The 14764-nt window shown below is 35.1% G+C and overlaps 2 protein-coding genes across 2 annotated transcripts in view; both read right to left on the bottom strand.

Annotated features, from left to right (window-relative positions):
* Positions 1 to 1560: 1560 nt before the first annotated feature.
* LOC133193349 (uncharacterized) lies at positions 1561 to 3760 on the bottom strand. The gene has a single exon (XM_061329291.1). The coding sequence runs from the start codon at positions 3225 to 3227 to the stop codon at positions 1602 to 1604; it is 1626 nt and encodes a 541-aa protein (XP_061185275.1). The 5' UTR covers positions 3228 to 3760; the 3' UTR covers positions 1561 to 1601.
* Positions 3761 to 8536: 4776 nt separating this feature from the next.
* The window catches only part of LOC133193475 (uncharacterized), a 74857-nt gene continuing 68629 nt past the window's right edge, over positions 8537 to 14764 (bottom strand). Inside the window, exons 19-20 of the mRNA XM_061329439.1 lie at positions 9201 to 9225; positions 8537 to 8898 (exon numbers count right to left, since the gene is read on the bottom strand). Coding sequence (XP_061185423.1) covers positions 8582 to 8898; positions 9201 to 9225 — 342 coding nt within the window. The 3' untranslated portion in view covers positions 8537 to 8581. The remainder of the gene's footprint in view (positions 8899 to 9200; positions 9226 to 14764) is intronic.

Below are 14764 nucleotides of genomic sequence, written 5' to 3'. Positions count from 1 at the left end.
ACCATGAAGTCTCCATTAAATTTTTAAATGTCAGATTCCGATTCCTTTCCGGCAGAGTTAAATCACCTACATAAATTTTATACTTCAAAATAAACAAACATAAGTACCTATCTGTACATAATCTTGCTTGTAGGGATTGTTTTTATTATTTTTTTCTTTGTATAAAAATCAACATTCAAGGTTTTCCTTCTTCTTTGACGTGATAAACTAGATATCATTGATCATTGTGATGGTGAGCATGTCGAAGGGTCCCACTTTTAGTTTTAAAAGTAAGATACATAACGATGAAAGGTACTTCTAAATGACAGCACTTGGAAAAGACCAATTTGGACTCGAAAAGATTTGATCATTCCGATTTTTTTTATGTAAATGAAAAAGCTTTCTGCACTATTACTATTCTTTCTCTTTTAACTGAAATGGGGGGGGGGGGAGTTTGAATATTTCGCTTTGTTCAAACAATTGATGCCCTTTATTCAAGGCCACTTTTAGCTTTTAGTATTAGCCACACGATTCCAAGGGCAAAAAATATTAATCCAGACAAGGAATTTATATAGATGCATTCTTTGATATTGAATTCTGATGTTTTAACTCAGAGCTCTGTTTTAACTTTAACAGACTTTGGGGGACGACCATTTGATTCTGAAAGGGGGGGGTAGGAAATTTTTTCGGGTCAGATTATCTATTTTCGGGGGGGGGGGGGGGTTCTATCGTAATAGTACCAGACAAGGACAGATTATTTATTTTCTTGCCATTCGAGGACAGATTATTTATTTTCTACATTTTCGAGGACATTATTTACATGTATTTCCAACATCTGCCCCCCCCCCCTCTCTAAAAATCAAATGGTCTGCACCTTAGTAAAAAGTGTGATACGTGAGGAACAAAAAGTTACCAAGAAAACAACGGATAAATAGCATGGTGCCCAAAAAACTCTTTAAAAAGGTTTATACTGCAAGGTTAACAAAGTGTTCATGATGTTTAAAAACTGGAGAAACGTTTCGTGTGCATATGGTAACTTTGCCTACCGTATATGGTCTTTCTGATCATAGAATAAAACGTGTCCAAAACGATTTGACATTTGATTTACGGATGTGTACTCTTTGGATGTAGTTTGTGCAAAATAAATCAAAGAAGGGGGGGGGGTATATCACGACAAAGATTTCATACAGATATAAGCTTTGATCTTGGCTTATGACACTTGGTTTCATGTTACTGCATACCCTTTACACACGAGCACTCTTTGGGTTAAAAATGTACTAGACTGGGCAAGGCGGGAAAAAATTAATTACCTTGACATTTGATGTACAAAATTGGTTCCGAGATTACTGCACATATTTTATCCACAGGCACGGTACGGTAAGTTTGAGCAGGAATGGGTCAAGGGGAGAGAAAATGTGTTCATAACAAGGATTTTTAAAAGATCTTTTTTTTTTTACTTCACTTAGAAATTTCGGTTAACATTTACCCATGCACACCTTATTGATGAAGTGTGCCAGATTAGGCCGAGGGGAGAGAAGCCACAAATTTTCAACAACGTCTGCTGTTCGTTTTATCGTTTTACTTGATTGACATTTATCAGAATAGAGTTCTAATTTACAATGTCATAATGTTATATCCACCTTTGGACAAAGCATTTTCTTAAGTGTGTACCGGAATCGTCCGTCAAAAAGTCCATATATGACTGGATTAATCACGTGATTGATAATGTAAATCCGGCGGATGATGATAAAGGTAACGCTCTCGCTGTATGTCAGCTCACTCCAAAAGTCGTGGTCCCGTGTCTCCATGATGATAAATATCCACGGTGGAATATACGTAACAATAGCCACGAACGATATGACGATGAACATAATTGTATAGCGATGAGCCGTACACGTGTTTTTATTGCTATATATAGAGTCTACATTTGACGCTTTTCGGTCCTTACTAAAAGATGCTACACTCTGGTTTTTGTTTTTATTTAAGGATGGTGCACTTCGATTTCTGCTTTTACTAAAAGATGAAATACTTTGGTTTCTTTGTTTGCCAAAACAAGGAACACTTTGATTTCTCTTGTTAGTAAGTGACACTACACTCTGACTTCTAATTTTCTTCGTCACAGCATCCTGGTTCTCTGCTTTTTCTGTACAGCTGTTGTCGATGTTTTTCTTCAACAATTGTTTTACATCTACGCCATTTTCCTGTACAGAATCGAGTTCCCCTTTTTCGGATGGAAGATCCACCGAATCACAGATAAATACCGGAGCGTCCTCAGCGGAACAGTCTGTGTTATCCAGTAGTTCTCTGTCATTGTGATCCCTCCTACACTGCGTATCAATGCTCAATGACTTTTTCGCTGTTCGTCTAGGCATTGTCTGTGTGCTTGCGTTACATACAAGAATATGAATGAGTTCCTGGCTGTTGTTTTCTTTCTTGAGATCTGATGAATTTTCTGTCACTGGTTGGTTTTCCTTCAATTTCTCCTCATTCCTGTCTGTACAAATATCTGCACTTTCTTTAGAGATAAAACTCTCATCTTCTGAAGGACAGTGTACAGCTGCATTGGAGTTCTTTGAAATTGAAAAATTACGTCTGTAACTCTTCATACTTTTAAAACTGTAGAAAACCCTCTTACCGACTAAGAAATAAAGGTAAGTCATTATACCAACGGCAATACACTCTAAGGTCAAAATAATGTAGTTGTAGATAGCCAGATCGCCATGTTTACCTGTTCCGACCCCACACTGAACGCCGGTGATGTTGGCCCTTTGAATTGGGTGCTTTCCATACAAAACAATGACAGGAATGGACAACAGTCCGGCACAGCACACAGTCATCGCCACAAAGCAGTACTTGTGGCTCTCTGTCATCTGCCAGCCGAATGGTCGACAAATCTTTTGGTAGCGCTGAACAGAGATGACTAGTAAAAGAAGTAAAGAACTTATGATGGTCAAAGAGGTGCTAAAAAACAGGAGCTTACAAATAACTTCACTTGGAAACATCACTGGAAACAAGTTACGAGTCAGGGATAGCGAGGCTGATGTGAGACATCCTGCCAGGTCAACCACTGCCAACACTGGGATAAAAAAGCGGTCCTCGTTTTGGCCCCTCATTTTGAATTTATACATAGATATCACCAGTAAGTTTCCGAGCACTCCGACAACAAGGTAACAGCACTGAAGAATTGTGCTGACCGTGAACTTTTTCGAAAGAGAAGTGTTCCACTGTTCTAGTGTCGTGGTATCCATACTACAGACCAAGCGCACCTTTCCCTGGCTGTAATGTCACAATGGTTCATTAAATTTCAGGCGAATTTGGTCATCAAAGAAGTCTCTGGGGAAATAACTACTAACATCCTTCCTGAAAGCTACAGAGTCTTATAAATTAATAACGCACCGTAACAAATGCACGACGTATTTTTGAAAGCATTAAATCTCTACTTTCCTATTGAGATCATTTCCGCTTGTTTTCATGCAGACTAACATTTATTGAGTCAATGTAACTGAAGTAATGAAAGCTGTAGAAACAGATCAATTTCAGGTGCATACTTGCTTTGTCGAAGAGACACTGCGACACGGGCATCAATTTGACAGCGCGCCACCATGACAACGGAATGTCAGCGAGAGAAATCCCAGTCAAAGAGTAGATAATGATTTCAAAAAGTCCATTCCTCAACGCGGAAAGTTATGATTTGATAGACAAACAGTTGTCTGACACTGAATACAATGGATCAATACATTACAAAAGTTTAAATCCACTGAGAATTTATTAAGGCTTATTGTGTTCTTAGGGTCCATCAATATTTACACATTGTCACTGTTACAGAGAGAACACGTTAAAATCACGATAAAATTGGAAACTAATCAATTATTCATATTAGGTCTAAACAAGTATTCCCTTTTAAAAGGATAATATTGTGACTTACGTAATGGCACACGATGAACAGAACAGTCAATTACCTAATAAAATTATAAACTTACAAAAAGTTAGATTTGCTTTACACACCAATGAACGAAAAAAAATACACTAAAGGGAAAGGGTGTATTAGTTAAAGAAATTCATGCGCACATAAAGAAAACGCAGATTTATTCACCATGTTACTGTATACATGTTTGCATCTCCAAGTAAATGCGATAAGAAAAGACCCATAGTTCTCAAAATGATATGATAGGTTTATATGATTGAAGCCGTCAGTGCCTAGTATACAAGTATTCCTGATAAAGGAATGATCAGCATAGACTATCATAGTCAGCATCATGAACTATCTTAAAGTAATTTTGTAAGCATTTAAACCTTGTAAAAATTACCGTTCTTTTAATTCCATCGACTTTAATTAATATTACTTTAATTATATTCCTATGAGTTTGTTTTTTTCACATTAATTCTCAACTGAATATGATGTATAAAGGCAAGGATTCTGTAAAAAATAAAGTAAAATTAACTCTGCAGAAGGATTAATTATAACTATAAAACTTTTTACAGAGAAATCAATATTGGAGGGAAATATAACTTAACTCATGCTTGTATTCTGCTCAGTTCTACATCTGTCAATTTTGTAAAAGATTTTTTTTGTCATAATGTTTCCCTCTAAACTCCAAACTTATGAGCCGTGTGCAAAACCATTATTAGATATAGCGTCATTAAAGATGTGATATTTCAAGCACTTTATTAAAAACCATCATTACAAAACACAGGTTATTCATAATAATCTAATAAATTGAAATCGGTGAGATTGTTTTGTAAATATGCTAAAATTCCATCATGCTATGAATAGACAGAAAATATAGGAGTTGTGACATAATGAAATTCTTACGCATATAAAGAATAAACGTCAGTTTATTCACCATGTAACTGTTTAACTATTTGCATCTCAAGGTAAATGCATCAGAATAATGCTTCGTAGTACTAAGAGTTGTCAGTGTAGTGCAGGGCGTCGTCTGCGTAAATACATTTGCCTCATATGGAATCAACAGTGATCTTATGAAACAGATCACAACAGAGTATCGCGACATACGTGCGCAAATGGTAACATTTTCCGGATCCTAACATGGAATCAACTGTGATCGCAAAAAGTTGATAATAGAAAGTTGTACTGGAAGTAATTTAAGGATATGTAAGATGGCTGTGTTGACTTAAACGCAATGAAAATATGATTTGTTATATACCCAAGTGTGTATCACTCAATTCTACTGTAGATTTCGTACAATTACGTGACGGTGTGATCCGACTTTCTGGATCACCACACTGTGGTTTTCTGAATCCATATCACCTCTCTCTGAAATTGATGACGTAGTACACAGAAACATGACGTTATTTTTCATCTGCATCAAAAAGTTCCTTGACAAAATGCTTTGTTTAATGGAAAAATCTTATATAATTAATCTCAAAAATTTTTTTTAAACTATATTTTGCTAGTTGTAAAGGGGGTATATAATAAATTTATCATTATAACAGTAACTTGATCCGAAGAGCCGTATCACGTCGAGTTGACAGGCGCGGATCATCAGATCAAACTCGACGCGAAGCGTCGAGTTTGATCTGATGTTCGCGTCGAGTTTGATCTGATGATCCGCGCCTGTCAACTCGACGTGATACGACTCTTCGGATGAAGTTACTGTTATAATAATGTATATGTATTTTACTGTTGATGAAATATTATGTCCGTTTTTTTCTAACTCCAAAATAAATAAATAAATAAATAAGCATTGGGGGTGGGTTACAAAATGCCTAAAACTTAAAGTATAAAATCTTTATTAATACGTTCTATTTCCACCAGAGAAGAGTTATAGTTCTTAGTGCGCTCTTTTGTAGACGTCCGGGGAATAAACCACTGAGACAAGGACCCATTTTCTATTGCGTAAGTTAACTTTTCCTTTTTTCTGGATGCCACCCTGCTGTTTTAATCCAGAATGTATTACCGAATCGTTCTCTTTTGGCAATTCTTAAACACTGGGGATCACGTTAAACATCACCTAAATCAGCATGAATTTTAAACAATTGGGGTTTTTTAAATGCATATAGATACTCCAAATCCGGAAAAGTCGTACCGAACCTATTTGAGTTTCGCCTATTCAAATCATTTAAATCGACACTTTAACAATCTGGTGGTGGATCGACGGGCGCGTTTGACGAAATACTATATTACCTATAACAAGAATCGAATGAAGCTTTGTAGTTGCCTATAGCCATAGTGATCAGACTAAACATTTGGCATTTGAAATAATACAATAAACATTAACATTAATTTCTTCATCAATTTTAAATTACAAAAGGGTATTTAGTGTAAAGGGCGAACTGCTTTACTGTACTGCCATTTAAAAACATATTATTTATCAATGTTATTTGAAACCAGTAGAGCTAAATATTGAGTCAAAAAAATTGTGCAACTCATTTTCATATAGTATTGTAAAAATTAGCTTGAAATCATTGTTGATTAATTATTTTTCTATCTGTATTTTTAAGAACACCATTGGAAACAAGCTTTGGAGCTGTAATGGGTTATCCTAATACAATGTATCAAATAAATGTACAGACATGTAAGATATTTGTTGTATTTATTTATAAATACATATTATTATTGCTTTCAATATCTTTCGATATCAGTGTTAAACATGTTTTTCATTTTTATGTACGATGATATTTTAAACGACACTAAACTCTCTACCTCCCATTTCATCAGCCAAATACATACAATATGGCACGACTTTGGCGAACGATATAAAACGTAGCTGTGTTTTACAGTGAATACCTTTGAGGAATGTTTACCTGGGTGGAACGGTCGCCCGCGTGGCGCAGTGGTTAGAGCGTCTGCTCTAGAGTCGCGAGGCAAGGAGTTGATCCTTACGTCGCGGGTTCGAATCCCACTGTGGGACGTGGAGACCGGTCCTTCGGATGAGACCGTATAAACCGAGGTCCCGTGTTGCAGTAGGTGTTGGCACGAAAAAGACCCCTCACTGCTCAATGGCCGTAAGTGCCGAGCATAGGACAAAATTTGCAGCTCTCCACCGGCAAGTGGTGGCGTCTCCATATGAGTGAAAAATTCTCGAGAGGGACGTTAAACAACAAACAAACAAACAAAAAAAAAAAAAACCTGGGTGGAACTCAAGTGACTGTTTAATATGTAAATATTGCATGTAGTTTAGTGTAACATTGAACATTTTCACTCTAAGAAAATCATTGTCAACCGAGGCGCAGCCGAGGTTAACAATGGTTTTCGAGGGGTGAAAATTTTCAATGTTACATTCAACTACATGTTTATTATATAATACTGAATGTTTTATACAAATACATATAACAGTGAACCTTGCGCGCATAAATTCTGCGCAGTCACTATTTTTTTGGAATATCACCCGTCGTCAAGCATTGTTGACTGTTGCTACGCTGGAGGGCGTGGCTTCATCATTCAGCGGGTAATAGTGTTTTTTTAAGAAATATTTCTCAACGAATCAGATTCAACTTATTTACATGAAAGTATAATATAATAACTTATTGCACGGGTGGGGTCAACAAAGGCCACACAGGTAAATAGCTCTCGCTTGCTATAGGAAAAACGTTGAACTTTCATACAGTTTTAAAAGTACCAGCTAATGTGCAAATTTCCTAATTTCACACAAGTTTTCTAAATGTATAATGCGTCTTTTGTCTTTAGCACAAGTTTGCACAACGTTAGGCCATTTTTTTTAATTGGTTTACGGATTTCGAAATTTTGAAATCAGTAAGGAGGAGGAGGAGGAAGAAAAAAAACTAAAGTACTGGTAATAAAATTGAAGAATTTGATTTGAGTTATACACTTTATTATCAATTTTCTTTTGGCCCTACTTTCAGTGCATTTCTGCAAGCAGGCTACTTTCCAGCAGTAACGCAAGTGTTACAAACTGGCTGCACAATCGGAAATTGTTGTTTCTTTTCCAACACAGTGGGATGATTGTCATTCAGTTCTGAATCCCCACAGTAAAAGAATATGGAAGTAAACTTCTGAGTAACACCTAAAATACCTGATTTTCATGCATTTACGAGGGTTGAGGCCATCTCTAAAAAAAAATCGTTTGTTTGCTCTCTCCCGACCGACTAGCTAAAAACGGCTCAACTCAAAACCTTTTCTTAAGCCCCAGGAACAATTATTCTTTTTTTCCCGAGAAATTTTCTCATTCTGTCAACAAGTACGTTGAAATTCTCAGGAAAAATTTCTCCACCTACCTACCGACCCAACTTTTTAACTCTGAGTCAGAAGAGGACAAAGTTTCTCTGCCCCTGGGTCAAGGGCGCTGGTGTTAAATTCTTTCTGGTATGCTGGTTGGTAAAAAAGTTTTTATTGATCAAAGATAAAAGTAACAGAGTGTACCAGTGATTATTTACATTTATATATGCAAGAAAATTGTCCAAATCTGTTCCATATAAACAAAATAAAATTTACCAAATCATTTTTACCAATAGCTGCTAGACACACCAAAGAACAGAACTAACTAGGCCTTGTGTATATACAGTAGATATTTGAAAAATGCTTCGTCTTTGTAACATAACTTGAACAAAATACTTCAAAACATTTGGTGTTCTTTGACAAATCCTGAAACGTATGTAATATTTTACTTGAAATTCAAAATTCTTAAAATAGATCGTTATATGTGTTTTGATCAAATGCATTTGTTATATACTCCAGATCTAATCCGACCTCAATAAATGCGGTAACAAGGACCCTGAATGTAGGTTTGAACTCTGAATACAAATACCATTCTAACAAGATGTCTCGGATATTTAACGTAGGGTCACGTTCTATTGGTCTCTGCAGAATAGACATGATGTCTTGTGAAGAAATATCAAGTTCGACAGCCAGTGGAAAAATGTCCCTGTTGATATTTAATCCAATGGCTGCCAGCTCTCGTCTGCTCACACTTCGATCTAGGTATTCCTCTGGGACATAGCCTAAAACAAAGGAAAATCCTTAGACTTTTTTGCCATCTAAACACTCTACATCTATTGATCAATCACTTGTGTGTTTATTTTGATCGAACTTACTAAAAGTAAATTATATTGAATGCCTCTAGTTTTCATTTGATATGAAATTCAATCAAACGTATCATTAAACATTCATTAGTAGTTTCTACCTGATTTTTCTCAAGAGCATTAATACAATATAATTTCCAATAACTGTAAGCATCTAGTATATAATTTGTTTATAGTGTGTGATCTAGCGATGCTTATGAAGAGAAATGGGAAATACTCACCAGTGTTGTGATTAACCCGTAATCCCTAAAAGAAAAATCGAAACCAAGAATAAGCTTAAAATCTGATGATGTTCAATAAATACAGAAAAATTCTACCAATGAAATTTCTACAATTCTTATATTAAATTTTTGTCCATAATAAAATAAAATTGACAAAAACGTTTGTTAGATTAGGAATTAAAGATAGGCTATAATAACAAGCTCAAGAATTTGTCACGTGCTCTTGTTCATGAAATGAAGTGAAAATAACGAACAGTGATCATTCTCAAAAAAAAAACCTAGATAACGATACAAATCTAAGAATAGGGAATAAAACACAGAACCCTGGAAATGTCAGATGTGGGATTAGGTGTCTAGGAGGAACAAGAAGTCTGTGAGCCAATGCTCACTAGTAATACCCCCGCTTTGATGTGAATGTACACAAGTTTAGTTATGGACGGACACACGGATGAACATGAAGTTGACATCAGATTCGTACAAAAATGAATCCCACCATATTGCAGGCCTAAACTAAGAGTGTGCTAAAATTTCAAGCATCTAGATTTAGTAATTGTTGAGAAAACTGCAACCAAAATTTGTTCTGTATGATACGGACAAACGCACAGATAAACAGGAAGTTGACTTTGGATTCGTACAAAAATGATTCCCACCATATGGCATGCCTAAACAAAGAGCGTGCTAAAATGTCAAGCATCTGCAATCAGTAGTTGCTGAGAAAACTGCGACCAAAATTTGTTAAGTATGATACGGACAGACGCACGGATAAACAGGAAGTTGACATCAGATTAGTACAAAAATGAATCCCACCATATGGCATTCCTTAACAAAGAGTGTGCTAAAAGTTCAAGCAACTGCAATCAGTAGTTGCTGAGAAAACTGCGATCAAAATTTGTTATGTATGGTACGGACAGACGCACGGATAAACATGAAGTTGACATCGGATTCGTACAAAAATGGCATGCCTCAACAAAGTGTGTGCTAAAATTTCAAGCATCTGCGATGAGTAGTTGCTGAGAAAACTGTAACGAGAAATTTGTTACGGACAGACAGACAGACAGACAGACACACAAGGGTCAAACAGTGTACCACCCTCTCCTTCGGAGCGGGGGTATAATAAGCATTCCCTGTCGACCGGTCACTCTTGCCGTTAGCCCTATGTATCGATCAGGTAGACGGATTAACCGTAGTCAAATTTTGCATATAAATGCCTAACAATGGGTATGAAACATGATTGTCAAAATATGACTCAGTGGATGGTTGTATTCATAACAAAGACCATAGAGTTTATTAAATTTTTGACATGATTCATTATTTTAAATTGTAAATCGGAGGGGAATAAAGCTGAAATAGAGTAGGTTTCTATCGAGAAACAAATGTATCTCTCTTTCCCAGTTTCAATATATCCTGAACAGACCATTTCAAATGAAGTAATGCCGACAATTATCATTTAAAAGTGGACCGCCAGCTATCCTTACATGATTTACAGCATTAACTATTAAGTTTAAATCTCAATTAATTTTTTAAAACATCAAAATTGGTCTATCTGTTGTTTCTCAACTTTAAACAAATTAGGAAATGGTGAAAATAGGATGGGGCCTTTCAATCACTGGATCAGAAAATTAAACACACAACTTCTTTGAAATCTATGACAAATGTCCTCAGATATCGTGCTCCTGTTTAAATAGGACATCAAAAAGATCTCACCCTTCTTTTGCCTTTTCATTTTATCGCCCCTTTCAAGCAATTTAACAAACTGAAATTCCTTCTCATCCAAGGATGTTTTTGGCAGGTTTGGTTGAGATTGGTTTAGTGATATTGGTGAGCAGAAAACAGACATACAGACACAGACATTATGAGATCAGACCCAAGGATCATGATATAGACTTAGACTAAGTCTAATTTTCAATCACCTGTAAGATGTTGTAAATTGTCAACTTTTATCTCTAGATAAATTTGCAGATAACAGCATTTTGGTAATACAATATTGAAACATATTTTTGTTTTTAACTTTTTGACCTCTACAACATTTCAATACAACAAAAAGATTTTGAATTAAGCTTATGATATTTCATGATCCCGAAAAACTTACTTGAACCTTCAGTTCAGATAACTTCAAAAATTAAATGTTTTGTCCGGAAGAGGACGATGAATCGTTTGAGCATTAGTCTATAGGCATAACTTTAGTATTATTTACTAGTACTGTTTGTTAACCTACAATTTCCGCATGATATAAGTAAACTCTTCTTTAAGAAAAAAACCTTCCAGCATGTAAAGGAAATCTTTCATGGTAAAGTTTTTTGGAATTAAAATGTTACCAAAACGTAATATGGTTCTACTATCTAAAGGTATTCAATACAGGAACTGTATATTACTCCCCAATGAATTCATTTACATTTATCAGTATCTGAGCATTACAACTCATCCTAAACAACTTTGATGAAAAAAAAACACAATCGGCAATAAAGAATACTCATGATTTTTTTAATGTTGTAAATACAGAGGAAATAAGAGAAAGACATCGTCAAGTTTCTACGTAAAGTCGCCAAACCAAATACACTTCATTCCATATTCTTTCCAAAACTTAATATGCGGTTTTTAGCTTTGATCTTTAATGATTCTGTCATGACTGATATATGTATATTTAATAATCGTTACTTTTGAATATCCTTGAACGGTTCATTTGATACGGTAAGTATTGACGTTAATAAACATTTATTGTGAGTTATTAAATATTTCTTCTGCTTCTCTAATCAGGCTGTAGTATTACAACATTTATTACTTTAAAAAAACACGCATATTGACATTAGGGCCCTATATTCCCTGCAGTCCTTTGTCTGACCTGAACATTTTACATAATGAGAGTATCTGGAAAATCGTTCATATTGAGTGTAGAAAAGCAATTTCATAATCTTCGACGATCCTTTTCAACGAATTGCTATTACAGCTCTATGAATCAGTTCCTCGGCATCAATCAATGTATGAATTCTTTATTCTATCGATTTCATATGGACAAACACATTCTAATTTTCGTTTCTACTAATAATTGCACCATTAAAATTAGAATTAAAGTAGGCATACAGAAACAATTTTTTTAAATTTTGTAAAAATCCGAAAATAAATTGAAATTATAAGGATATTGGAATATTGATACAAAAAGTTAGAATTTAAAAAGGAACTAAAAATTAAAAATGTTTGAAATAAAATTGGAAAAAGAAAAAGTAAAAATTAAAGTACAAAATTAAAAAAAAATCAATGCACTTTGGCCTTGATATCTGTTGATAAGACTCATATGACACGACTTGCACAATTGTGTGTGTTCTCTCATTTTCGAAATGATTAGGGACTTTAAAGATGAAGTGCGTTTTAAACTCCTGGTCATCCTTTACCCACCCTTGGGCTTAAGCTCTTTGGACACGACACACATTTCACAAATGTAAATAGCTTACTGAAACCATGCATGAAGTCTCTGCTTTCTTTAATATTAATGAACAACAGGCCCTTAACGGTCTTAACGGTCACCTGAGTATAGCACTGTAAAGGATTCATAGAAGTATAAAACAAAATAAAAATAAAGATATGTTGGAAAAAAAAACAAGAGATGATCGCAAATCAACAAAATAGTTAGTGTAGTACTCATAAGCTAATCAAAATACTACAGAGCTATACACTTCCATTTGTCACTAATCACCAGACTAACAAAACAATAGTGTTCAACCGTATAGTTTCTCTTCACATCGTTTTCCCTTGGTGTTTGAAGAACATTTAATATACAAAGATCAGATATTTTTGTCTCATTTTTATTATCTATTATTTACAAGTCTATCTGACCATTAAAACAATGAAAGTACTTTTTATATTGTTGTAATTCATTAAATTCTTGTATAATCCTTTTATTCAAATGACTTTATCAATTGCATCATTTACAGTGATTAATTATCATACGTGATCATTATCTCAGATAAGTACATATTTCCTTACAAGATAATAATTTAATTGTAGTTATAACGCGGTATTTTATTGGATAAAAAAAATACTTTTTATGGTATAAATTGGGTTGCCTACATCACAATGATGCGCGTCAAAAACGTATCGATCAGCCTGACCTTACAATTAAATTTTGTACAATTTGAAGTCATTTTTGAAGGGTAATCATCTTTTTTCTTACACTTAATGAATGAAAATTAAATTATAAGGACTGAAATTACTAGCTACCCATTTTATACGGTGTAAAGTGGGAACAGTTTACACTTTTTTATAACCTCTTCGCAGGAATTTCACAATTTTGGAAGAGACACCCTTGTTCATCATAACTACATGTATGTACTTAATTTATCTGCTAATTATCCAAGAACAAAGAGGAAGATTTCCAAAGAATCCATTCATTTTCACTATATAAGCAATAGAGCCCTCCCTAACAAAAGAACCCCTGATATAAGGAAGTGAAATTTTCAATTTTGGTAAAGTTCTCATTGTTTGTTATAACCATGCTAACAATGTGACAGCTTGATGTCCTGGAGTAAGTAAAAAAGGTTTTTGAAAATTGCATTAATTTTGATGGTTTTGGCTCCACCTTTCAGATCCCAGGGAGGCAAGGACCATGAAATTCACATTTTTTGTCATCCTTTGCCCATAGATGATCTTAAATACGGAGATAACGAACAGTATTACAGTATTCAAGCTCAGAAGTCCATCCAAACAATACGAATCAGGAGCAGTGCAAACATAGACCCCTAAAACATCAGAGATGGCATCAGGTGCCATGGAGAATGAAAAAAATTGTTCAGCGGTTTATGAGCGAGGCTGAAAATGTTCAAAAGTTTACTACCGACGCACGACGAACGACAACAGATAGCAAAACGATACCTGAGTGACTCAGATGACCTAATAGAAAAATTTTGAACAGTTCATTGAATAATAACCTTTCAACAGAGCTTCGATTCAACTTTGGGCCTGAACGTTGGACCTGGTAGACAAGGAGTTTAAACAATTTTGGTAAAAAGTTATTGTTAATTAAACAAATATTAAATACCATTATTGAATGATATTGGTCTAGCCTTTTCAAAACAAGAGGCCCAGGGGCCACCTCGCTCACCTGAGTAACTTTGGCCATGCTGTTCTTTACCAGATTTCCCCCTTTTAATATACCTATTGTGGCCCCGCCCAACCCCCAGGGGTCATGATTTGAACAATTTAGAATCTACACTACTCAGGATGCTTCCAAATAAGTTTCAGCTTTATTGGTTCAGTGGTTCTTGAAAAAAAGATTTTTTAAGATTTTTCTTACATATTTCAATGTAAAACTTTGATTCCCTATTGTGTCCCGCCCTACCACCGGGGGTCATGATTTGAACAATTTATAATCTACACTACCCCAGGATGCTTCCATATAAGTTTCAGCTTTTCTGGCCCAGTGGTTCTTGAGAAGAAGATTTTTTAATTACCCCACCCTATTTTTGTCTTTTATTGATTATCTCCCCTTGTAAGGGGACTTGGTCCTCTTTTTTAACAATTTACACTCCCCTTCACCCAAGGATACTTTGTACAAAGTTTGGTTAAAATTGGCC

Source organism: Saccostrea echinata, unplaced genomic scaffold (assembly GCF_033153115.1).
Source record: "Saccostrea echinata isolate AGI-Se365-2 ecotype Australia unplaced genomic scaffold, CSIRO_AGI_Sech_v1 ptg000027l, whole genome shotgun sequence".
NCBI classification, from domain to species: Eukaryota; Metazoa; Mollusca; class Bivalvia; order Ostreida; family Ostreidae; genus Saccostrea; species Saccostrea echinata.
This window is presented reverse-complemented; position numbering and strand designations above follow the sequence as displayed.

Bases quoted from the DNA above. Each gene is read 5' to 3' on its own strand.
- LOC133193349 (XM_061329291.1), bottom strand. From the start codon at position 3,227: ATGGATACCACGACACTAGAACAGTGGAACACTTCTCTTTCGAAAAAG.